Source organism: Monodelphis domestica, chromosome 7 (assembly GCF_027887165.1).
Source record: "Monodelphis domestica isolate mMonDom1 chromosome 7, mMonDom1.pri, whole genome shotgun sequence".
Taxonomy (NCBI): Eukaryota; Metazoa; Chordata; class Mammalia; order Didelphimorphia; family Didelphidae; genus Monodelphis; species Monodelphis domestica.
In genome coordinates, this window is record NC_077233.1 from 49,648,112 (window position 1) to 49,673,585 (window position 25,474).

General features: G+C 35.5%; 1 protein-coding gene across 3 annotated transcripts in view; it reads left to right on the forward strand.

The window, feature by feature from the left end:
* The window catches only part of GRM7 (glutamate metabotropic receptor 7), a 1,064,146-nt gene that overhangs the window by 827,655 nt on the left and 211,017 nt on the right, over positions 1 to 25,474 (forward strand). For all 3 annotated transcript variants that reach the window (XR_008913421.1, XM_007500141.3, XM_056804572.1), the window contains exon 8: positions 7,171 to 8,106. Coding sequence is in view for 2 of the 3 variants with exons in the window: in XM_007500141.3 (XP_007500203.1) it covers positions 7,171 to 8,106 (936 nt within the window). In the remaining variant the exon portion in view is untranslated. The remainder of the gene's footprint in view (positions 1 to 7,170; positions 8,107 to 25,474) is intronic.

A 25,474-nucleotide genomic window follows, 5' to 3' on the forward strand; every position in this document is an offset into this window, starting at 1 on the left:
CTTTGTAAATAACTGACCCTCTACTTCCACCCCTCACCAAGATCATCAACCTTGCTTATAGTTTGATTTCCTTAGCTGTTATCTTGGAAATCAATCCTTCTGGAGAAATGACCTGACAGTGTCCTCTTTAGGAATAGCTGCCCCAATATTCTTATCACCCACAGCTAGAGAACTCTAAAAAAGGAATTTATTGTCCCCAATGATCTTGGCAATGTCAAATTGTTTAACATAAGAAATTGATGTGATTTTATTAATGGACATGACATTAAAAATGCTTTATTATATACTTTTGTTATTTGCCCTAGAAACTGTCGAATTTAAAGTCAAATAATCATACAGGCATACAGTTCTGTAGTAAAGATGTTTGTTTCCATTGAAAAAATTCAAAAACATGCCTGTGTGGGGTAGGGGTGGGGGTTGGTAGACTGACCCCCTCATACACATATCCCAAGAGACTAGAGGAGGGCACATGCTTATATTGTCTGAGAACAGTCACATTTGTTATGGCCAAATCTAGAAGACTGTTTAAAAGCTATTAAATTGATTAATATTCACTCTGACTTGAAAAAAAACAGAATTAAGGAAAATATTAAAATTAGAACTAATTATTTTCATTTTTAAAAAAATCATTAAAAGAATATTCTTGATATCCAGATGTCTAAACATCTTCTCATAGACTTTTTCTATTTATTTTGTTTAACATCAATGAAAATATGGAAATAAACTTGATCCTTGAATTATTATAGACCAAAGTTCTTAACATGTATTTGTGTGTGTGTGAGAACAAAAAAAAGTTATTACCTATGAACCCAATTATATTGAAATAAACTCATCAAAATATTATGAATATATATTCACAAATCTCAGGCTAAAAACCTCCATGGTAAAACCTTTTTGGGATGTGTTGACACTAAAGATGAATTTGTATATCAGTGAGTAATTCTCTGAACCTGGACAATGTCCCTTAGGCAGCTGACCAGTTTCCTGCACACAGGCCAAAAGATATTCTGTGTATATATTGCATTTGAGCATTTTAGATTAGGTCCCCATTTGCCAATGTTCTGGTGTATGCCTTCCTATCCAAAGAGGCAGGATGATTGCATTAGCCTCTAAACTAGTTTCCTTGTACCCATTTTCTTCCCCATTCAATCTGTCCTTTACTTACTCTGCACTGATCTGATCCATGTCACTCACCTACTCAGAACACTTCAGGAATTGCTTATTAAAATCAGAAGAAAGTCTCCAGCACTAAGCAGATCTATTACTGATGATTTAAAAAAAAACAAGGGCAATAAAGCACAAGATGTAAAGGTCTATGTGGTTTATGATCTGACCTTGTGAAGTGAGATCCCTCATTGCTATACTCACAAGTCCATTGAGGCATTGAAAAGTGTTTAAGCATAAGCCTAGGGCTGGAGATCAGACTCCTAATTTCATTGGTTTAGGAATTATACCAGTAAAAAACAAACAAAATCCCCTTTTACCAATGAAAATTATCTTTTCTACAACTTGTATTCATAGAGAGTTGCCGAGAGCACTGATAAGTTAGTTGTCATGGAAAGTATTACAAAGGTAAAATGTTTGAGAGTCAGTACTTATTCTCAGATCTTGGCTTAGATGCTGGCTCTTTCTTGTATTCTTGCTACCTCTCAAATTCAAATGTGAAGCACAATTACCCAAGTCACCTTTAAATTCCCGTAACAGAAAGGGATTGAAAAGGGATTGAAAATATTTTACAGGGCCCACATTTTTATCTCCTCAGTGTAGTATATGTGTTTGTGTATATTTATATAGCCTATATACACATAAATTTGTATTTCTGGCAGAAAAATAGATTATTTTGTGTACATTTTAGAGCATTGGGGAGCTTTGTGATTTTAATACATACAATTAAATTGAGTGAAGATCTCCTTTAAATGAAAATTGAAAACAAATTAAGTAATCATTCAATATAATGTTTGTGAATACAGTTTTCCTATCCACTTTGATAAGTTGGAAAGGAAAAATAAAAGCTGATTTGCAAAGCTGGGTCTTTTATTTTCTCACAGAGAAAAAGAGTGAGCTGGCAACATTCAAAATTGGCTGTAAAATATTATGTATAATGCTAATTTGTTTTTATATTTGGGTGAGCTCTCCATTTATTCCCATAGATCAAGTTTAATCATCTGACACATTAGTTTTCCCTACTGCTGAAAACAGAGGATTTTCTGTTAGATGATTTTTTTCTGTAGTTTTTTTCTTTTATTCTTTCATAGTATATCTAAGCAAGACTTTTTATTTGATCTTTGAAAAAATTTGTGTTAATAATTATTGCAATCTTTTTTTTAATTTAACCATTTCTGTTATAGTAATTATATAACACATCCATTCTTCCTTAATTCTTTAATTTTAAGAGTTTAGGAACATGTTGTTAATGATTTAATATCTTGAAAATAATAATATAAAGAATGAAATTATTTCATTTTACATTTGATTAGTTTCATTAATTCTGATCAAGTTTTATTTTCAGGCAGAAACGTTTACAAGCAGAAGCTTCTTTGGGTTGTTGTTAAATTCATATTAGAAATTTACTAGGCTATGCTGTTTTATCATCCTAAAGAATACATGCCATCATGGATGGAAAACTGATTTAGAGTCTAGAAGATAGGGTTTTAAGACATGCTTCTGACCCATGCTGACTGTCTGACCTTGAGCAACTCACTTAACCTCCTTCTGACCCAGAGAAACTTTCTAAAACCAAGTTTTGGAAAAGATATGGATCTGATGTGGTCCAGGAATTCCCTCACTGGAATTTCCATATACCAATAAATCACAAGTTCATTTTTGTGTAATGTGTGTGTGTTTGAGAAAACTAAATTCTAAACCCAGTTTCTTTTACATATTTCCATTCACAATTGGCTGAAACATCAACCTGGAATATTATTTGAATATGATTAAATGGTAACAAGATTTCATCTTCTTATATTGCACTTGGGAACTTTTATTGAATTAAGGTTAAGGTGACAATATTGAAATACTAATGAGATGATAGCATTCTATGATCTTTAAAAATATAATTTTTCAAATTTTCTAAATCCCTCCTGATTAGAGAAATGAAATCCAAACACCTCTGACATACCACCTTACACCTAAAAGACTGACCAATGTGACCGTAAAGGAAAATAATAAATGTTGGAGGGGATGTGGCAAAATTGAACACTAATAACCTGCTGGTGCAGTTGTGAATTGGTCCAACCATTCTGGAGGGCAATTTGGAATTATGCACAAAGGGCTTTAACAGAATGCCTGCCCTTTGATCCAGTCACACCACTGCTGGGTTTGTACCCCAAAGAGATAATGAGGATAATATAATAATACTATAATATAATAATAATAATATAACATAAAATAATATAATATGATATGATATATAATGATATTAGAAATTGGATCTTGTTATATTAGTTTAGATATAAAAAGTAGAGAAGCTGGTTTGAGAATGAAATCGAGTTTGAAGCAGATCAAAGACAGAATGTCAATTTCAAATGTGGACCCTGTGTATGGGAGATTTTAATGGTTTTTCTGTAGCAGTTGGTCTCAGGGAGTGGCAGTTACTCTGAGGGAGTAGTGGGCATTTGCTCTTTCGGAGTGCTGGGAAGAGGTGACATCTTTTCTCTCTCCTCACCATCTGAGGTAGAAGGAAAGGAGTGAAAAACCTGAAGGAGATAAGTTATTTTCCTTTTCCAACTTGGCAAACATTAGTGACTATCTTTTTTTTTTGTTGGTTGTCTCTCAAACCGAGGATGATGATTGTCTTTGTGCGTTTTTGTGCACAAAGACACCTGTGCATGAAGATTTAAGTGGAAAAGTCGATGCACAGAGACAGTCCCACTCTCTCAGCATTGGAAGCCTGGGTCCAAAGACACAAAAAATCGTTACACCTGGAGACTTCCTCAGCTGCATTGGATGGCCGTGTTGTCTTTTGTGCTCCATCACGCCCTAAGCACTCCACAGTGACTATCTATGGCTTTACATAAATTGTTTTTATATCTGAGAAAACCAAAGAAAGATCTGGTCTTCGGTTTGGAATCTTAATCTGCTCAGAGTTCTAACTTGGTTCTTGCTGAGGCTCAGCCAGCTAAATTTTGTTATTTTTATAACTTGGAGATAAAGTTAAGAATTATACACTTTGCATGAGGATAATAGTGTTTAGTTCATTGTAGAATAGTGAAAATTTGGATTAGTCAGATCAGGAAGGATTAGTGAAGACTGTGGAAACAGGAGAAGCAGTTCCTAACAGAACCAGGGAGTTTTATTTCGATGGAGTTAGAATCCCTTAGAGTTAGAAATCCTTTTTATCCTTATATTTTCAATAAATATTTTATTTTTATATTACAAAAGTCTCCTTAGCATCCTTGTGCCTGGCCCTGAAGAGTTCACTTCTGAGCTTTACTTCACTGATATAAACTGAAGATACTTTGTAAGCACAGCAAGCAGAGTACCAAATCAGATTATAATCAATAATAAATTAATTTCTTATTATTTTTATAGTTTGTATCCCAAAGCAATAATAAGGAAAATTATATGTGTAAAAATATTTATAACCTTGATATTTGTAGTGGCAAAAATTGGAAAATGAGAGGGTGTCCCTCAATTGGGGAGGGTGAATAAATTGTGGCATATGATGGTGATGGGATATTATTATGCTGAAAGGAATGATGAACTAGAGGACTTTCAGGTGAACAGGAATGACCTCCAAGAATTGATGTAGAGGGAAAGGAGCAGAACCAAGAGAATATTGCACACAGAGACTGACATTGTGACACAATCGAACATGATGGACTTCTCTACTAGCACAATTCAATGACCCAGGACAATCCAGAGGAATTTATGAGAAAGAATGCTATCCACACTCAGAGGAAGAACTGTGGGAGCAGAAACACAAAAGATAAACATATGATCTATCATGTGGTTCAATGGGGATGTAATTAGGGTTTTGGTAATAAAGGAACACTTTACTGCAAATATGAATAACATGGAAATAGGTTTTGAACAATGATACATGTAAAAACCAGTGGAACTGCTTATCACCCTGGGGAGCATGGAGGGGAGGTGGGCAGGATCATGCATCATGTAACCATAGAAAATATTTTAAAGAATATATATATAACATATATATATATAATTTTTCTCTTGATATTACTGAACATATTTCTCTCAGAGTGCTTCATAACAATGAGATGCAAAACTATCCAGTCAGCTTATTGAATTCTAGACAAACTAAAATCATAAGAAATCTACTTTTTTGGCTCTATACTTGCTTTCTGGAAAAAGACAAAAAATTCATTGCTTACTTAAATGTTATTGGGAATATTTTCCAAGTGAGGCAAAGCAATCGGTGGAGGTAGGATGGGTATTGGTACAGATGCTAGTCAGAAAGGGCTGAGTAATCATCACTTGAAGTAAAATGTGAGAATAATGGGAATCATGGAGCAATTATCTCTGGGAGGAAAGTGCATAAGCACACACACACACACACGGAGCATAAGTAACCTGAAGTTAACCTTCATTTTGTACTGTCTCTGCTGATGACCAAAATGAGTGTTCTTATATTGCCACAAATCTTTTTCTTCCTTATTTAATTATTTGATAAGGTGGGACAAATGGTTCAAATTTCTGGGTCCCAGTAATCCTCCAGCACACCCCAAGATCTTGGTAATATGCTTATATAATTAATTCAGTTTCTGGCCATTCAACCCTTCCACCAACCTTTAGATTGGTTCCTGATATGACAGCTTCTCCTGTTCTTGGCTCAGCTCCATATTAGTTCCATATGAAGTCCATCTACATGAAAATTAGTCACATCTCTGAGTGGCACTGATTGTGTAAAGTAATTGTACTAGAGTGTATCTTTCACTTTTCTTATTTTTCATCTGATTGTTTGGGGATCTCTTTTACCTGGGCTATGACTTAATAGCTTTACATGTCTATGACGGTAGCTATCCAATAGTGTTCTAGGAGACCCTTTCCCTTATCCCAAGAACTTAATGATATTTTCCTCCCCCAACCCAATTATACTCATCTCCCTACTTTTTCTGGTTTAGTGTCAGGAAGATCATAATAGTAACTCCATATTCACTTCCTCTTCCACTATAAACTCTGGGGAATTAAAGAAAACAACAATGGGATGACAGTGGAAGGGAATGAATGCAAGAAATCCCAAGTCCTGTGTAATGGTTCTGGAGTTCTCATTACTATAACCCTCTTTATATATATGAACTTAATCTTTCAGCATATTTTGATTCTTCATGGCAAATAATATAGTGTTATAAGCAAAAATGTCTGGTTATATACAAGATTTGTTTTTATGTCTAGATTTCATAGCTTTATTTCCACTCTGGATTTTTGTAGATGTCTTCAATAAAAGTAGTAAGCTTCCTCTTAAATTGTAAGCATTAAATTCAGCTTCAGCATCTTTGAGCCACTTTGCACTTGTTAATTTATATACCATATACAAGTATCCAACCATAATCTAAGGGCTTCTTCCATATTAATCCTCATATAAAAAGAATATCCAAAACCTTAGAAGGAACAGTGTCCAAATGCAAATTCATGTATAACATTATTTACTTTATTTCCTCCATGAATTGTTCCCTAAGATAAGCATTTTCTTTTACATGATGAATATAGAAATATGTATTATAAGAAAATATATGTATGAGCAATATATTTTCTGCCTTCTTGGTTAGGGGGAGAGAAAGAACATGAACTACAAAATATCAGAAAAGAAATATTTTTGAGTGTATTGACATAATTTAGAAAAAAATATTATAATTAAATGTTATTTAACTTAAAAAATTCTTATGTAAATTTGTATACATTTTCAAGAAGTGACCATCAGCCACTAATTAATTTCATTATTGAGCCTTATTTTTCTCAGAGGTTTAATATTGAATTAAATTTTTATTTATTAAAATTTGTTGTACTAAATGATACTGGCAATCACAGTTATGCTGACCTTATATTGTGAGACACATTTGGCAGGTATCCTTTTTAAATCTGTGGCCCCTCACAAACTTAACTCATATTCCTTTTTAATCTTTTTTTTAAAACTTATCTGTAGTTCTTACAATCTATTAAATAATGTGAATATAATCCATTTGCTTCTGCTTTTTTTTTTTTGTGCTGTAGATAGATGATATGCAGTGGGGCAAAGGAGTACGAGAAATTCCATCTTCAGTCTGCACTTTGCCCTGTAAGACTGGTGAAAGGAAAAAGACCCAGAAGGGGATACCCTGCTGTTGGACTTGTGAGCCATGTGATGGATATCAATTCCAGTCGGATGAGATGACCTGTCAACACTGTCCCTATGATAAGCGACCAAATGAGAACCGTACTGGCTGCCAGGATATTCCCATTGTGAAACTTGAATGGCACTCACCTTGGGCTGTTATTCCTGTTTTCTTGGCAATGCTTGGGATTATTGCCACAATTTTTGTAATGGCTACCTTCATTCGTTACAATGACACACCAATTGTCCGGGCTTCAGGGAGAGAGCTCAGCTATGTCCTGCTGACCGGAATCTTTCTTTGCTACATAATTACCTTCCTCATGATTGCAAAACCTGATGTGGCAGTGTGCTCTTTCAGACGAGTATTCCTGGGTTTGGGCATGTGCATAAGCTATGCTGCTCTCTTGACTAAAACAAACCGCATTTATCGTATATTTGAGCAAGGCAAGAAATCGGTGACAGCACCAAGGCTAATTAGCCCAACATCACAACTTGCAATTACTTCCAGTTTAATATCTGTCCAACTTCTAGGTGTTTTCATTTGGTTTGGGGTTGACCCACCCAATATCATTATAGATTATGATGAACACAAGACAGTAAATCCTGAACAAGCCAGAGGAGTCCTTAAATGTGACATTACAGATCTACAAATCATTTGTTCCTTGGGATATAGTATCTTGCTTATGGTTACATGCACTGTCTATGCCATCAAGACTCGGGGTGTCCCAGAGAATTTTAATGAAGCCAAACCCATTGGATTCACTATGTATACAACCTGTATAGTATGGCTTGCCTTCATTCCAATATTTTTTGGCACTGCACAGTCAGCTGAAAAGGTAAGTGAAAATATACACCAGTGGGATAATATGTCAAAGTATGTATATGTATATGTATTTCTAATCTGCCATCATGATTATATTCAAAGTAAAACTTTAATGAGATTAAGGGTATGAGATAAATTATTGTTTTATTGAAAATAACATTATAAAGGCAAGCACTTTAGCCATAACAATTGGCAAAATACCTAGTGGAAAGAAGACTGAAGTGGGAAGCAAGATCCTTTTTTTCTTTTTCTGGATTTGTTATTAGCTTTGTTACCTTTGGCAAATCACTTCATCTTTCTGGGTCTATTACTTCACCCATAAAATAGAGGTTTGAGATCAGTGAACACTAATTCCTTCCTAGTTCAAAATTTCCATGACCAAGATTTTCAATAAGTGTCAAAGCCAATCTTTACATTGATCTGTGTTTCATTCCTAATTTGAAGAAATATATTTGGCAGCTGACTGTCTCCCTATCTGTAGAGATTTTTTTTTAACTAAATCATTTGGATTGTAAGACATAAACTTGGCATCTGTCAAAAACAGTGAATAGTGCAGTAGTCTTCTGTTACTGAGTTCAGCACCAAGGACAGCAAATGGTTTCCAGACAATGCATATTACTCATAAAGAAGCTCATAGGAACTCTTTATAAAATATGTGCTCAAAAGAGCATAGTATGTTTCTAACACAGTAGATTTCAATTCCATAATACATGTTTACTGTCTGTGAAACTACCTTGCATTCCATTTCAATGCATCATATTCCCTGACTGAAGTATAAGTATTATAAAATACAAGGTGTGGTAGAGAAGGAAAACTGTTTGGAAGGGAATAAGAAGAGTGAAATGAATTTTTTCTTATAGGTTTTTTTTTCAAGTGTATTTCCCTTGAAGTTCTTATGTGTGAGGGTACATTCAATCAAATAAATGCTATTCTATTATGAAATAGCCTTTGTAAAAAGGCATACAGAAGACTGAGTATGACACATACATTTAATTAATCCTTGAAGGATATAAAGGGCAAAAACAATTCCAGTGGCTTTCCACAGATTTAACCACACACAACAACTTTTGAGAAATCATCTGTGGCCCATCAAGAATCCTCATTGGCATGGGTGGGATTCTGACATTTCATCTCATAAAGGAATATGTCTAAGATTGTCTTTGTTTTGAACTTCTATCTACATGTAGACTTAGAGTCTCTTAGTATTAACAGTAGTGGGACATACATGATGGAAAACTGGTGCAAAACTTGGAGAATTTTTGTTTTGAAAACATTGGGGGTTATAGATCATGGCCACCATAAAAGTTAAAGATAGTTGGACTGGTGCAGTGTGCAAAAATCTTGAATCATTTTAGACATTTTCACATTATATCTGTAGAGGTTTCTGTATGGGCTATAATGTTTTAAATGGTTGATTGGCACAATTAGAGACAGTGTGATGCCAAACGGGAACAATAAAATCTTATATGCAAATCCACATACTCTAATATTAGGCATATGGCTGGAGATCCAAAAGAGATCAATTAAAATAGCACATAATGTACATGAAACTATGGGATTTAAATTTCATATAATGGAAAATGGCCAGATGCATTGCACAGAATACAGCTGAAGAAATTTAGCTTTTCAATCATCCAAGAGATTTGTGGTTTAGTTTATTTAGATTTGATGGTTAAAGCTTTTAAAATGAGGAGTTCCATTGTAGAAAAAAGTGGTAGGAAATGAGTTAGGTGATAACTAATTGTTCTTTTATACTATCAACTGGTTTTAATCAAGCCACAAATATCTTTGGCAACCTTTATGCATCCATTTCAGCAGCATAATGCAAAAGCCCAAACAACATATCTACCTCCTGAATTTTTGAACCAGGTATTAATTTAATCTCTCCGTTTTTAGAGTTACAGAATATGTCCATACCTTGGTAATTTCAAAGGGCAAAAAAGAGCGTCTTGTTTGTAGCTCAGAACAGGGAAATGGCTATAGGTAGAATAAAGGTGGTTCAGTAGCAAACACAGTCCCAAAGCTTCTGCAGGAGTATAAATCTCAGAATGAATAATTCTATAATAAAGCATATGCATATGTTAATAATATGATCTCATTTATCCATGGCATTTTCTATGAAACAACAGATTTTTTCATAAATATCCTATGAGATATCTATTAAAAATGCTGCCATCCTCATTTTACAGATAAGGAAGCTGTGGCTTATCCAAAGATATTTTACAGTCAGGATTCTAACTGAAATCTTCTGACTCCAAGACCTGCATTCTTTCTACTATATCATGATACCTTCCATGAGGAAGATCAGGATGGCTTATATATAATCTGATAACTTGATTTACATCTAGACACAGGTCAAGTAAAAAAGCATGAGACTAGCTTTCTTTTTTGATTCTATGGCAAATTTTATGTCACAGAAGAGAAAAGAAGAGATAGATTTCTAATACCACTCTTCATATAGGGTGGCTTGGAGGAGAAAGGTCGAGAATAGCAAATCCTCTGTCATATGATCATGCTTTTCCCTTCATTTCTGATTAATGAGGAATCTTTGAAGCAGTGGTGACACAAAGGCATTGTCCTTTTCTACCAGCCCTCCCTTACTACAAAAGAAAACAAGCCAACTCAGTGTAAAACAAGCCTGAAAACAAGTGTTTCATTAGCTTCTATTGTGGCATTTCCTTCATTGAAAGAGAGGAGAAGGGTCATCCTCTCAAAAGAAAGATAATAGCTTCTTTCTCATGGGGATATTGTCAGGAGTCATTCATTCAGTAGCTGTCTGTTAAGTGATTTGAACTTTTTAGAGACAGGGCCTTTACAGATGATAAATTTGTTTACAGTAATGTTAATCTCTATATGCTTTTACTTCAAACACATTCATATGCATGGGAACCTCTCCTCATAATTTAACTTACTTATTTGTTGTTAAATTATGTGAGATGTGTTTGTTTAACCTATTTGAATATAATGACAATAAGATTATGAATGGTCCTCTAGGCTTTACAATAGAAGAAGGTCACTTACCTAAGACATTTCATTTTATGAATGAATTAATAGCACTTAAGATCTTACTATGTTCCTGACACTAGGGCAAGTAACAGAGCTACAAAAATAGATACAGTCTTTGTGCTCAAAGATTTAATATCTGCTCTTTGGAGACAAGAATTCTAGAGCAGTAGGAGCCAGGGAAGGGGGTTAAGAGCAGAGAAGTCATGGAGGTGGGTAGAATAATAAAACAGTTGACTCACCAGCCCTTTATAGAAGTAATGGTAGACTTGATTCATTTAGAGTTGTTTGAGGTATAAAGCAGTGACTGGTAAGTATTTAGCTTCAGGTCAAGAAATGGCTTAAGGGAGTAAAAATATGGTCTCCTAGAGTTTAAAGCTGAGGGGCTTAGTTCCCAGGGAGGAACAGACCATTATGGGTCACAAATACCTTTGGCAATTTTTATGCATTCATTTTGAAGCCACAATACAAAAACCCAAGCAAAATATCTACCTCCAGAATTTTCAAATCAGCTGTTAATTTTTAGAGTAAGAGAGTATGTCCATGCCTTGATAACATCATACTGCTCATATAGAGTCTCTAGTGTGTAGCTCAGAGTAGGGGAATCTGTGGAGCACAGAGTTAGAGGTAGAGTTGGTACATGAGCTTGGGTAGGGAAGCCCTAAATTCTATCTAGGGAATTCAGAGTATCTGAAAATGACATCTGCTAGAAGATACCTAAGTGCATAAATCAAAATCCAGGTGAGTTAAACAACTGATTGAAGATTTATGTTGCCATTGTAATGTATAGAATGTGAGTTTTACAACATAGAAGGATAGGTTACAGAATTCTCCTACTATCATAGAATATATAGAAGGAAAAAAAGGGAGAGATCATTTCTTGTTCAGAGAGCAAAATCTGTCTTAATTGTTATTTTTTCACTATTTGTAGATAGATGATAGATAGAAAACATTGAACTGAATAAATGTGAGATAAAAAAAAATCAAGTACCAAATAATGAAACATGCATCCCAAGTTTGGAGAATTTTGCAAGCTCATATTTTATTTGATTCAGAATATCATTGTGAATGGGGTTCATTGACACCCCACATCCCTTTCCCTCTATTGTCCTCTCTTTCCCTCATTTTGGTGCACTATTGTGGAATCTTCATCTAGGCTAAGGAAAGCTGGGGCAAAATACATATAATTCTAAGGAATGGTTCAATGTGAAGTCATGTCCATGGGCTTAGTCTTATGTATATATATGAGGGTTATTGAAGTTTGGCTGTGGCCATTTGAGTTTGTTCATTTTTTACCTAGGTGTAACTTAATTATCTTCATTCTTGGTCCCTAGTATGAACACTGTGGTTTCTGAATTCTATTCTGAGTCTCTATATAAACACAAACATATATACTCATTATATCAATCTGTAAATTTTATCCTAGCTTTTGATGGTACCATATTTGGTAAGATGGTAACATTCTCTGCACCTCACGCCACTCTTTCTTTTTACATGCTACATGTAGAACATTTACTTGATTTCTTATGTATTTATTTAGGGAATTGGGGCTTCATCAAATTTCCCCTTTGAGATAAAAAATAACTGTTTAAGGAACTAAATTTATATGTGTAAAACAGAAATGGGGAAGAAATTAAAGAAGATGTCTAATTTTTCTGTGAATGGTCCATGCTATTTTGATAGGCCTTCGGTATGGCATTTGCAAAGAAAGAAGAAGGGCATCGTGAGAGATAGCATACAGCATAAGAATATCAAGAAATGCCCATTCAAAGTGAAAAATGACATATTCAAATGTCAGGGCATTGAGGTAGTAGGCTTCACCAAAGGATTATGAATTATCATAGGAATCTGTTAACTGCTTCCTCTTCTCCCAAATCAAAAGTAGAAGTGTAATGGGTAAGATCAGTCTCTTGAATTAAGATTTAATTATGTGTAAAAATATATAATAAAAAATAAACATTAGCAAAAAGAACAATATGTTAATAATGGTAATCATACTATTCTTAAATTATTATTTTCATGGTTATATACATAGTGCCTAGCAGAGCACCTAGTACATAGTAGATGTCTAATAACTATTTGCTTAATAAATTCATAAGCAATCATAACAATAATAAAAAATAGTACTTATCTGGAGATAGAAGACAGTCGATGGACAGAGAATTTATTTATCTATTTATTTATTTGTCTATTTATTTGTTTACTTTTTATTCATTTATCTATTTATTTGTCTATTTATTTGTTTACTTTTTTATTCATTCATTCATTCATTTATTTGTTTATTTGTTTAGGAACCCCTACCTTCTGCCTTGTATTGATTCCAAGGCAGAAGAATTGTAAGGGCTAGGTAAGGTCTAGGAAGTATCTGAGGCCAGATATGAACTTAGGACCTCCTATATCCACCAAGCCACCCAGCTGGCCCCAGACAGAGAATTTATTAATAACCCACTATGTACCACACAGAACTTTTTGGTTGGCATATGCACACTCACTTGAGCTTCACAGCCAATGATTTAGGAAGGAGTTGCATATGATATGTTAGCTCCTACCCCAAGGAAAAACAGGGGGAGATGTTGGAAATAGTCATCAGAGCAAAAATCCATCTTAATGAAATTTAACATATGTTAATATCCTCATTAATTCTTTTTGAGATTATAGGAAAGAATAGCAATGAGTGGGCATTCTAGGTGTTTTTAAAGAAACTTATTAGGTACCCCAACAATTCCCTAATGAGAGAGTTGGTACACAGTTACACAATCATCATCCTTTTAGGAAATCAAAGTACAGCCTGAACTGCTTTCTTCTGTACGTAGTGGTTCATTTGCTATGGAACTGTAAGCAGTTCCTAATGATCACAGCTGTCCTCAGCTTTCTGCTCTTGGGTTTTTAGAGTTCAAGGTAGCTGACAATGTTCTCCTACCATCTGCTACCCAGCTAAGTGCCTTAAGGTAGCACATCTTGTTAACCTGCACCTTCAGTAAGTGTCTGCCCCTAACATGACACCAGATTTGGCCTAATTGTTTTTGACAGGATATCCATTGTGAATTCTCAGAGGATATGCAGTTACCTTGTTTAGGAAGTGAGCAGCCTCGAAGGATCACTAACCCCATTTCAGAGTCGATACTCATGTTCTAGATATAGTATAAAAATTATATTCCTGAACTTAATGGAACTGTGATTTCATCAATGTAGGGAGACATAGTGTGTGAAGTTCCCCCATTAATTAGGATCACAACTAATCTATAACTTTAGGAATTGGGTAACAAATATAGAGGTTAAGGGACTATTCCAGAGTTCTCAGAAAATAGTCAGTCCCCAAATCCAGATTTTTCCAAACTCTAATACCCAAAAGTTGAATACTAAAACCATTACCCCAGGTGCCTTTCGAGGTAAGCCATACTAGTGGTTTCAGTAGAGCTCGGAGTTTTATAAAAATTAAATTATAATCTCTAACAATAAAAATATTATATTTTATGAAGTTTATAAAATGGTCATTAGAAATCAAGGAATAAAGAGGATACAAAATAAAAACCATGTGCCCATGGCTGGTTAGCCATTTTAAAAATCTCCACTCACCATCATCACTGCTGATTCTACATCATGGAAAAAAGAGAGGAGGTGCACTCCCTTTATCCTCTGTCTACAGAAAAGTGACAAGAAGTCAGTGGGCTCTCAGGAGATGTAGTTCTTTTTTAGGGTAACAGATTTTTAATTATACATTTTCTAATAACGGGTGTGAATTTGTTTGTCCATGGCCTATATACTAAGGAGGATAGAATCCATGAAGTTCACTAATTATAATAGAAATGAGATTGAATTATAAGTTTCTCAAGGATAGAGACCATATCTTATACATATTTTTTTACCTTTTACCAGTACCCTGCACAAATCCCTTCACTTAGAAGGTGTATGGAATTTGTTTATTTAATTCAAAATTATTGAAAAAAGTTCTAATGTATTTCAGGGTATCGTGGGATAAAATCAGCTATCATATTATAATGTGTAGGCCACTTGAGAAAAACTGCTCACTCTCAAGTTCCTAGAAACCACTTAGCAAGTAATATAAAACAGGTTAAAGTACCTAAAAGAATAAAACAGCATGCAGGGTTGACCACACCTGGGAAAGCATGGTTCCTAAGGCAAATAATCCCAGAGCATTTTGAAATGATTTGCTTTTTGCATCCAAACCCTTGGGTATTTATATGGCTGAAATCAGCTGCCCAATTTTGTCTGTTCTATTGTGTTTCTCTGGGAACTTTCCCAGTACTCCTTCAAATTGGCTAGGGTAGATATGATGTCCAAATAGCTTTGCTAATGAGACATGAGTGACTGTGTAGCACTGGGCATGTAAGTAGATTAACAGAAGAGGTGTTTTTTTTTTTAATTTTCCTTGAGAATTGCATGTGAGGCTGGCAAGAAATCCTATTGAATTTCAGCTCCTAAAGAAATAGGCTTTATGAAAATGGAGGAAGCTGCCATCTGCATTTCATCATTTAAATCTAGCTCCCTGAATATGGAAGTTAGAATAAAATATGGAAGAAAATGATTCTTTAATAGTGATGCTGAACATCCATCTGCCCTAGATAACAAAGGCACTGGGGTCTGTTACGGGACCTCTGGTGCCGAAAATTGAAAATTGTCTTACGTGACTCTGTCTAACATTCAGCTTTATGTGACGAGTGATTGTTTAGCATCTTGCAAATTGTGAACTATACGGTCCTAAGGCTCTCTTTGCAGAGGCTGAAAAGAAAACAAGATTTGGAAGAAGACTAGAGCCAGGAGGTATCCTTCTTCACAGTTTGTGCATGACTTTTCTTTTAGCAGATGGATTTTGGCAAAGGAGTTACTGCTTTAACTAAACATTATTAGTCTTCTTGGAAGTTAGTGTGGCTTAGTGGATAGAAAGCAATCCTTAGAGCTAAATAAACATGAGTCTTCTAAAATTCATAATTCTAATACCCTGGACACGTCACTAAGTCACTTGACATTTAAGTTCTCTGGGAAAATCTTTAAGACCATAAGTTATTGAGAAGTCACTTGTTGGCCTCAAAGGATCATAAGTTTTGAGTCAGAAAAGACTTCAGAAATTCTCAGCATTCTCAAGCCTAGACTACAGAAACTGAAGACAAGAAAATTTAAATGACTTATCCAAGGTGAGTCACACAGATCAGGAATTTGAAATCATTCCTCTGACTCCAAAGCCAATGTACTTTCTACTATAAGTACTTTCCCTCCTGGTAGGTCAGGAGTTTCTTTCCAGGAGTTCCCTGCTCTGACGAAAACCCAAGTATAGTGATCCCTCACCTAGAGCAGGATTTAATTTCAGAGATGCCTATGATAGGTGAAAATCCCTGAAGAAGCAGCATATTATATTTATCTTATTACTTATATATATATATATATTAAGGCTTTATAAACCCTTCCTATGATCCTATAAATCTTTTCCCCATTTATTAACCTATAGTCACTGAGCCAATCAGTGTCCAGGATACAGAAACAGTGCTGTATTTGGTCACCTTTTATTCCATCAACCAATAATGTGCCACAGTGTGTAACGCCTCAATACAGAAATAAAAAACTAAATAGCTATATATATTTATTTATTTATTTATATATATTCTGTGATAAGTGAATCATGATATAGTGAAGGGCAATTGTATATATCCAACCACACTACACATGGTTTGCAGGGCTAAAAAATTTTCCAGTCATCCACTGGTTATCACTAAAATTATCTAAGATTGCCAAGAACTACAGTCATCATATCAATATTCTAAAAAGATGCTAAAAATGCCCCAACTATAATATCTATAAATTGAGTCAGACCAAAAATTAAGCAATACCTCTTTCCCACAGGAAAAAAAAAATGAATGCTCTTTTCCTTATAAACTGAAAGTCAAGTTGTACTTTACTATTTCCCTGTTTTTCTTTGGGATAGGTATGCTTTTAATCTCAGAGGGAATTTTGCCTTTCTCAGTCACCATGGCAATGATATAATTTTTGACTGACAGATTCAACAAGCTCATAATATAATAATATTTGGGGGTGTGCAATTGTTATTGTTGAACCAGAGTGGCAATAATGGGTGCTCTTATATTTTAAAGTCCTTTCATGATTTTAATAAGTACTGTATTTATGTTATTGCATAATTATATGAGTGAATCCAATTGCTGTTGTCTGGGAGTGAGGCTCCCATGCCCGCACAGGCTGTAATTGAGGTGTAACTGCTAGTGGGCTGAGAGCCATGGAATAATTGGGCTGTGATTCAGTTTCATCATATCGCCACTCAAAACCTAGGCTTGTCCGCCAGCCGAAAGCCAGAGGGGAGAAAGCAGGATAAGAAGTATCTAAAATTTGAAACTTTAGCCCAGTCAGTAAGATATAAATAATATAATAATAATAATAGTAATAGCACCCTCTTCACAATCAATTCTTTTCTATAATAGAGGAATGATTGCTTTTGAATGGATCACACATTGCTTTGGTAAACAGGCTAGACAGCCTTCCTGAGTTTGCCACCTGGGAGATTGTGTGAAGTAACTATTTAGGGGATCTCCATTCCCGCTTTGGTCCGTGCACCACAGGGACTCCACGTAGGAATCTGATTTACGGACCTGACAGCCTGACGCCATGTCCCGTTGGGCATCCCAGCTTAATGAGGCCAGGCCTGATGACCTTTGAAAGCCATCCTAGCAGCCTGGTCTTCTCTGGTCATCTCTGACCAGCCGCTGGCTCAGAGCGATGGCTACCATTGAGACGGGATATTTTAGAAAGGCTGAAAGCCCTTTTTTCTCTCTTTCTCTCTCTACTAATAAATACCTAAAATCTATTAATAAGCCTCTGAGATTCATTTTTTTAAAATAACAAAATAAAGCCCACAAGTCCATCTCTTGGGACATTTCACACAGCGTTTCTTCACATTCCTAGAAAACTTTCACAGAGGGCAGGTAATTTCCTCTGACACTGAGAAAAAATGGGTGACCCTTTCAGGAAATCCCCCTCAGTCAGAAGAAAAACAGCTTTATTTTTCCATTTCTCAGTCCTGGTTCTTTCAAATAGGTGACTGACAGTGGAAAAAGCAGTGGCTTATGTGTTTGAAGGAGAGGGCTATCGTCCTGATCCTTCTTCAGTTAGCGGAGTGATCTGGGGCAAATCACTTCAGTCTCTAGGCCACAGTTTCCACATCTATTCAAAGCACAAGGTTGGATCATTTCTATGGAAGTTAACAAAAAAGAAAAAAAAAGCTTCAAAAATAGTTGGACAATTGCTATCTCATTGTAATATGTATGTAGCCACTACAGATGATTTCTTTTAAGGAGATAACTTCTCATAATATATATGATATAGCATGTAGGTACATGTACCTGCCTTGTTAGGGATTATAGTATGTGTATATACAAATTATTTGTATTTAGGTATGTATGTATACACAAAACAATTTATATCTCCGTAAGGGGTTGTTTCCTTAAAAGAGGTCCTCTTTGGTGGCTACATAAAGACAACTGGGGCTCAGTAGTTAAGAACACTGACTTTGGAAAATGTCAGCATTTCCCATTCCAGATTGCAAAGGGGGAAATTGGGGACAAGAAAATGTAAATGACTTATCTAAGGTTAGTCACACAGATTAGTTCTAGTCCTGTCATTTCAGAAAGGACGTTGGCAAATCAGAATCAGTCCAAAAAAGAATGACCAGTTTGATGAACTTATTAAAGAGCAAACGTTATGAGGCTCAGCTGAGAGAAATGAATCATCGGGCCTAGAAAAAGTAGATGAGGGACAGGAGAGCCATCTTCAAGCATTTGAAGGGTTATCCTGTGAAAGAGGGATTCGATTTTTCTGTTTGGTTCCAGAGGGCAGAACTAAGCAATGCCTGGGAGTTTCAGTGAGAGGGAGATTACTGGTCAATGTAAGGAAAGAAACTTCCTAACAATTAGAGCTGTCTAAAAGTAAAATGTGCTGCTTTGTGGAAAAGTAGATTTCCCATCATGGTTGACCTTTAAAACAGGTGGAAAAACCATTTATCAGCAATGCTCTCAAGGGAATTCCTGTTAAGGTATGATTTGGACTAGATGAAGTGAAACGAATCAACAAAATTCAGGTCAACAAATACTCAAGTACAGTGAATGCCTGGTATGTAAGAAGTGATTAAAAATGGTTGTTTTTGACTGACTGAATGCATATGTAAGGTAAATATGGATAAGATGCCTGTACAGTGGGAAGACAATATATCACAGGGGAAAGATGACTGGATTATCAGAATTGTCTTAGAGGTCCAGCTCTGCCACTCACCAAACTACTTTCTGAACTTTTGTATAAAATGAGAGGATTTGACTAGGTGATTTCTAGGGCCCTCATAATGATGTCAGGCAGCTGCCTTAGGATGAGAAGAAGTAGGTCAACCCAACATGAATGGTGGAGGAACCTGTTATTGTTTACTGGTAGCATTTTGGCTGCCTGTTGTGTTTCTTTCCATTGCAATGGTCTGCTTTGGGAAAGCACCCTTTGCATTGCCTTCTCCCAAAGTCTGCCTTTCCATTTCTTCATATTTTCACTTAGCATCTCCATATACCCTTAGAACTTTCCCAATTTTTCATTGCTATATCAATGTATTTCCATTCACCTAACTGAAACATCACTTTCTTCAAGGCAGCACTTTAATCAACAAGTAGAATATGGGCCACTTTAAGCTGATTGGGTACTGGGATTATAGTGGATATTGTACTGAAAATAAAACAAATCCCAGTGTCCCCAATACAAAAAAAAATCTCCCCCTGTCCCACATTCTTTAAGGTGTCTTTTTGTTCCTGGACTTTGATTATAGTGGTCTCTAAGCTATCCTTTAGGAAATATTAAATAATCTATTGCATTTAGACCAAAAGTAATTTCAAAATTAATCATGTTGGGGCTTTTTTGTTCTGACTTGAAAGAATCTTGGCTGTCATTCTTCTACATGTATTTATGTGCATTTCAAAAAACATGAGATAGAAAAATAGCTTGAGAAAGTAGAACTATTCTTTTATGAGAAAAAATGCTCAATAGTAAGATAATCAATAATTGAATTTTGTGGACTAAAGATGGACTAATGAAATTTTGAATCATGGATTTGTCTTTACATAAAGATTGGTACCTTGAATATAAATGATAACTTCAATCAATGCTTGATACAAAATACTAAAACCTGGCAAATTAATATCCTTTGCTGCATATGATGCCACTTTAGAATATGTCACAGATGGCTAGAATTGAAAGGACCCTTGGATATAATTTATTTGAATGCATTCATTCTATAAAAGGTAAAACTGATATCTAGGGTGCATTAAATGACTTGCCCTAGGTGAGAGGTGAGGAATGAGGGAAGAGGAGAGAGAGTAGGGGGAGAGAGAAAGAGAGAAACAGAGAGAGACAGAGACAGAGAGAGAGACAGAGACAGAGAGAGACAGAGAGAAAGAGAGAGAGACAGAGACAGAGAGAGACAGAGAGAAAGAGAGAGACAGAGACAGAGAGAGACAGAGAGAAAGAGATAGAGACAGAGAGAAAGAGAGAGACAGAGGGAGAGACAGAAACAGAGAGAAAGAGAGAGACACAGAGAGAGGGACAGAGAGAAAGAGAGAGACAGAGTGAGAGAGAGATTTGTGAAGAAAGGAAACTGGGGCCTAGGTATGTGAGTCCATTTGCAGGAAGCCAGGTGCCAGTAAGTGACAAAAGGTGGTAAAGATAAGAAAACCATTTTAATCCCTCCAGCTAGAACAGACAATTCTTGCTTTATGTAAGTGGTCTGGGCTGCAGACCTTCCATACAAAGTGATTTTACTTAATGTAAATTTTCCCTCTGAGGGAAGAAGAGAGAGAAGGAAGCAGCAGCAAGTGGGTAAGTAACTTAGAAGGAGGAAGCTGGCACAAGGTTCAAGAAAACATAGAGGTTCAGGGAAAAATGGAAGACAAACAAGCTGGGCAAATACTCTGGCAAATGGGCAGAGCTGGGCAAATTTCTACTTTCTCTTCCTACTAGAAGTCTCAGTTCCCTACTTTTCCCTCAGATCTCCATTCCTTCACTTTCACTTGAAGGGATTTTCATTTAGTTTTTCCTTTTTTTCTTTTTGTGGAGAGGTGGGATGCCTTGGAGCACTGGAGGGGCAATGAGAAGAGAAAGTACAGTTCCTTACAGTAAAGGTAACATAGGCATGCATATTTTTTAATGCTTATTTCTATCAAAATTCTTTAAGTAAAGTAAAATTTGCATAATTCAAATTTAGGTAAAACAGAAACCATATATAATATGAACTATCACAAAAAACCTTTCTTCTCAGTATACTTTCTTATGCAACCTTTTATTAACAGTTGTTTGAGTCCATCTTATTTTCATTTTTTGATTCTAAGTTCCTTCAGGCTACAGTCACAACCCACCTATCTTTGTACCTTTTTTAATACATAATGCATAGTTCTCTGAAAAAAAAGTCACTTTAAAACATTAGGGTTTATATTTGAATTAATTCTTTGGAATCTCATCATTTCAGATCTGCCTCTCCTATTTCCTTATGTCCGAATGTATGAACCTTCTTGTTTTTTTGTCTCTCATAAATTCTTGCTGATGATAATGATGTTGGTGCCATTGCATTAGGTGGTATTTCTTTAAACATTTTGTGACACTGCAAGATTGCTGGGCAACCCTACAGACCAATGGGATATCGAGGACTCAGACTCTGCCTCCCTCCAGCCTCTCCCTCCCACTTTCAGTTAGGTTTCAGATGGAGTCCAACTGAGATTCAGCATTGAGTAAGTTGCCTGATTTGTTTGATATATAACTCACTCACTCTTTACTTATTGGAATAAGGGTTTATTTAAGAAAGGGAAGGAAGGGTATCCCTGATCTTGAGTAGTCTTAAACAGAGAATGAAATTATAAAGTCCTAGATGAAGACAGAGCTAACAGGATTTGAGGATCTTTGAATTCTTCTAGAAAGGAGAATCAATAACATTCAAGGGCCAAAGGAAAAGTCAGTAACTTCCAGGTATCAGGAGAGGAAAGATTCAGCAATCTCCAGGTGCCAAGAACCAAAAGATAAAGAACCAAAACTTCCAGGCAGTTTGCATCTCATTGAACTGCTTCTTCCTGGTGACATTCTCTTTAGGATTACTCCTTGATTGGCAGCTCTGCAAACTTGCCTCCTTGCCTCTGTTTGCAAGGATTTCCTCCATTTTACCTTTCCACACAATGAAACCTTTTCCTCAGACTGGCAGGGGTAGAAGTGTGCCAGTAGTTGTATATGTGCCACCTTAATATTTCCCAACCTCTCATCTCCAACTGCCTGCAGGCACCCCATTTTTGTCTCACAGCACAGACAACATTCCAAAAGTGGAAAGAACAAGAGATTTGGTGTCAGTAATCCTGGTTTCAATGCCAGTTTGACCCGTTACTACTTTGTGACCTTGGGAAAGTCACTTGGCTCCTCCAAAAATCAGTTTCTTCATTCATTAATTGAAGAGTTTATATTGTAGAATATTTAAACTCCATTCTAATTCTAATTCTAAATCCTAAGATTGAAAAATGTACAAGAATACACTTAATTCTCTTGGATTATGATTACTGAAAGGTCAGTCAGCTGCTTTTACTTTTCCTACCTAAAACATGTACTGTGGTGACTCATATAATTGGACATATACACATTTCCTATATTCAATTTATAACACTTTCTGTTAAATGTCAGATATCTTCATTTATCTTTTCTAATGCAGATGAACATATAATACAATTAATTAGCACTTATGTGTTTGAATCTACTTCCTATGACTTCTATCAGCATCTCCATTTGTTAAAGATAATCAATGAAATGAAACATTCTTGTATTGTTCCAGGCCTGAGATAATTCCTCCCTTGCAGCCAGTGCCAAGTAGAGGAGAAATCCTTACTGCCAAGTATCTCCAAATCCTTTCCTATAGCATCTCTGCATCAGGACATTATTTTTGTCTCCTTACCAAGTATGCTAAGTGGACACTGAGAAAGCACAAGTTAATAAATGCTAAAATTTACACACAAGGATAATCAGGGTAAAAAAATTATACCTTTGGGGAGGAAATTATAGTCTGGAAACATTGTGCCAAGATCAGTATTTATGTGTTAATCAGTTTTCTTAAAGTTTTTTTTTAAATGGAACCTCACTAAAATACACTATTGCCAGGAAAATAGATTTCAATAATTGTTCCATTCCTTGACTTAACTGAAATTCATATAGATCCATAGCATCTGGGGTTATTCTGTAACATTCTGTTAATATGTAATACAATTGCCCACCTACTTAAAGGCAGGTTTGGAACAAAATATATTTAACATTTACCTGGAATCTAATCATAGAGTTATAGAAACTTGGAATAGGAAGGGATCACAGAGGTCCAAGCCCTTGGAGAATAGCCATCAAGATTCCTGCCTCAGAAAGGTAAACCTTTCTTTAGATGGGGGCAATTTTGATGGGAGTCTTGGATGTTTCAGAAAACAACTCTCCCTTAAAACTTCTTACTTTAATTCAAGCATTGACATTCTTACCCTTTATTTTGGGAGCATAATATGGGAGTTAGATAGTTTGTCTTGCAGAGAATATGAGGTGCCTTTGGAAATGTTTTGAGTTTCAGTTCAAAGGTCCTATATTTGAATCTTGGCTATGATATTTATTACCTTTTCTGACACAGAGCAAGAAATATAATTTGGGGAGACTTTAATTTCCTCATCTATAGAGTGAAAGTACTAGTCTGAGCTTATTTCCAGTTCTAAATCCCATTACCCCTCTATTTTAGAATACATGATAAAAAATGAGAAAGAACACACTAGAATTCAAGTCTTACCTTCATAGACTTCCTTTCAGTCTCAAGTAAATCTTTCCTCTTTCAGGAAGTCTTCCTCAATTCCTCTTCCTTCCTTTTGTTAGTTATTTCCTACTTAACCTGTTCATAGCTTGCTTTTCATGTATTTATTTGTATGTTTTCTCATCCATTAGGATGTAAGCTCCTTGAGGGTAGAATCTGTTTTTTTTTACATCTTATCTTGTTTGCATAATGCCTGGCTCATAGTAGATATTTAATATTTGGTTATTAAATTAAATTAAAATTAAATTAGACTAGACTAAGCTCTATGGACTTAAGGCAGATTGGTGGCATGGTGAATTTAGGTCAGGAAAATGAAGTTAAAAACCTACCTTTAATACTTAATAGCCCTGTGACCCTGAGCTCTTAACTATCAATTTCAGTTTCCTCACATGTTATATGGTGATAATAATAGTATCTCCATTGCAGGACTATTGTAAGGATCACATGAGAAAATACTTTAAAGTGATTTGCAAACTTCAAAGTATTGAATATATAGGACCTCTTGCTATTAAGATGATCCTAACTCATCCCAGTTGCAAAAACAAACAAAAACACTGTAAATTGAGGCAAAAATGAAGACCAAACTGATGATTGGGCATTGTGTGGAAATCTGAAAGAATTAATTTTTATGAATCTGTCTCCTGGCATAAACATGAATTTGAAAATGCTCTTAAAATTTACACAATGGAATCTTAATTTTTTTTAGTATTTCTTTTTAATTCTTTTTGATTTGGGCCAGTTAATATTCTGTTTCTATAGGGGTAACTAGTTGTCTCAGTGGATGGAGAACCAGACCTACAAATCTGAGGTCCTGGGTTCAAATGTGACCTCAGATATCTCCTAGCCATGTGAAGTTGGGCAAGTCATTTAATTCCAATTGCCTAATATTTATACCTCTTCTGCCTTGGAAAGGCAGAAGGTTAAGGTTTAAAAAAAATCCAATCTGTTTCTATGTTAAAGACAATGGGAGTCTAGACATTTAATTCTGATAGAAGTTCCTTTAACTATTATCAGGCTGTACTATTCTTACTATTCCCTTTCTTAGCCCTTTCAGAGTTTTAAATCTGATACCTCATCCTGGGCTAGAGGTGTCCCCACCCTTGTTTCTGAATACATTCTCCTTTCTCCCTCAACCAATATATCCCTTGCCCCCCCAAAAGTTAAAAAGCTTAAAAAATGTTCAGTAAAAATAAAGAACTCTTCAACCACATTTTACAGAATAGATAATGTTTTATACCCAGTATCCCACTCCTGCAAGAAGAGAAGATTTTTTATCTCTCCCAGGACAAATCTGTTCATTTTATAATACTGTGTTTGGTTCAATTTGTTGTCCATTTCCATTGTTCTTATCCTTGCAAATTTTTTTCCTTGGGTTCTCCTTATTTTCTCTGTGTCCCTTCATATGATTTCCCTGGTTTCTATGAATTTTTCATATTTGTTATTTCTGATTCACAATAATCTGTTTAGCTGTTCTTCAATCCAGAGCCAAATCATCCAACTTTAAAGAGACCTTTTCTGTTCTCTC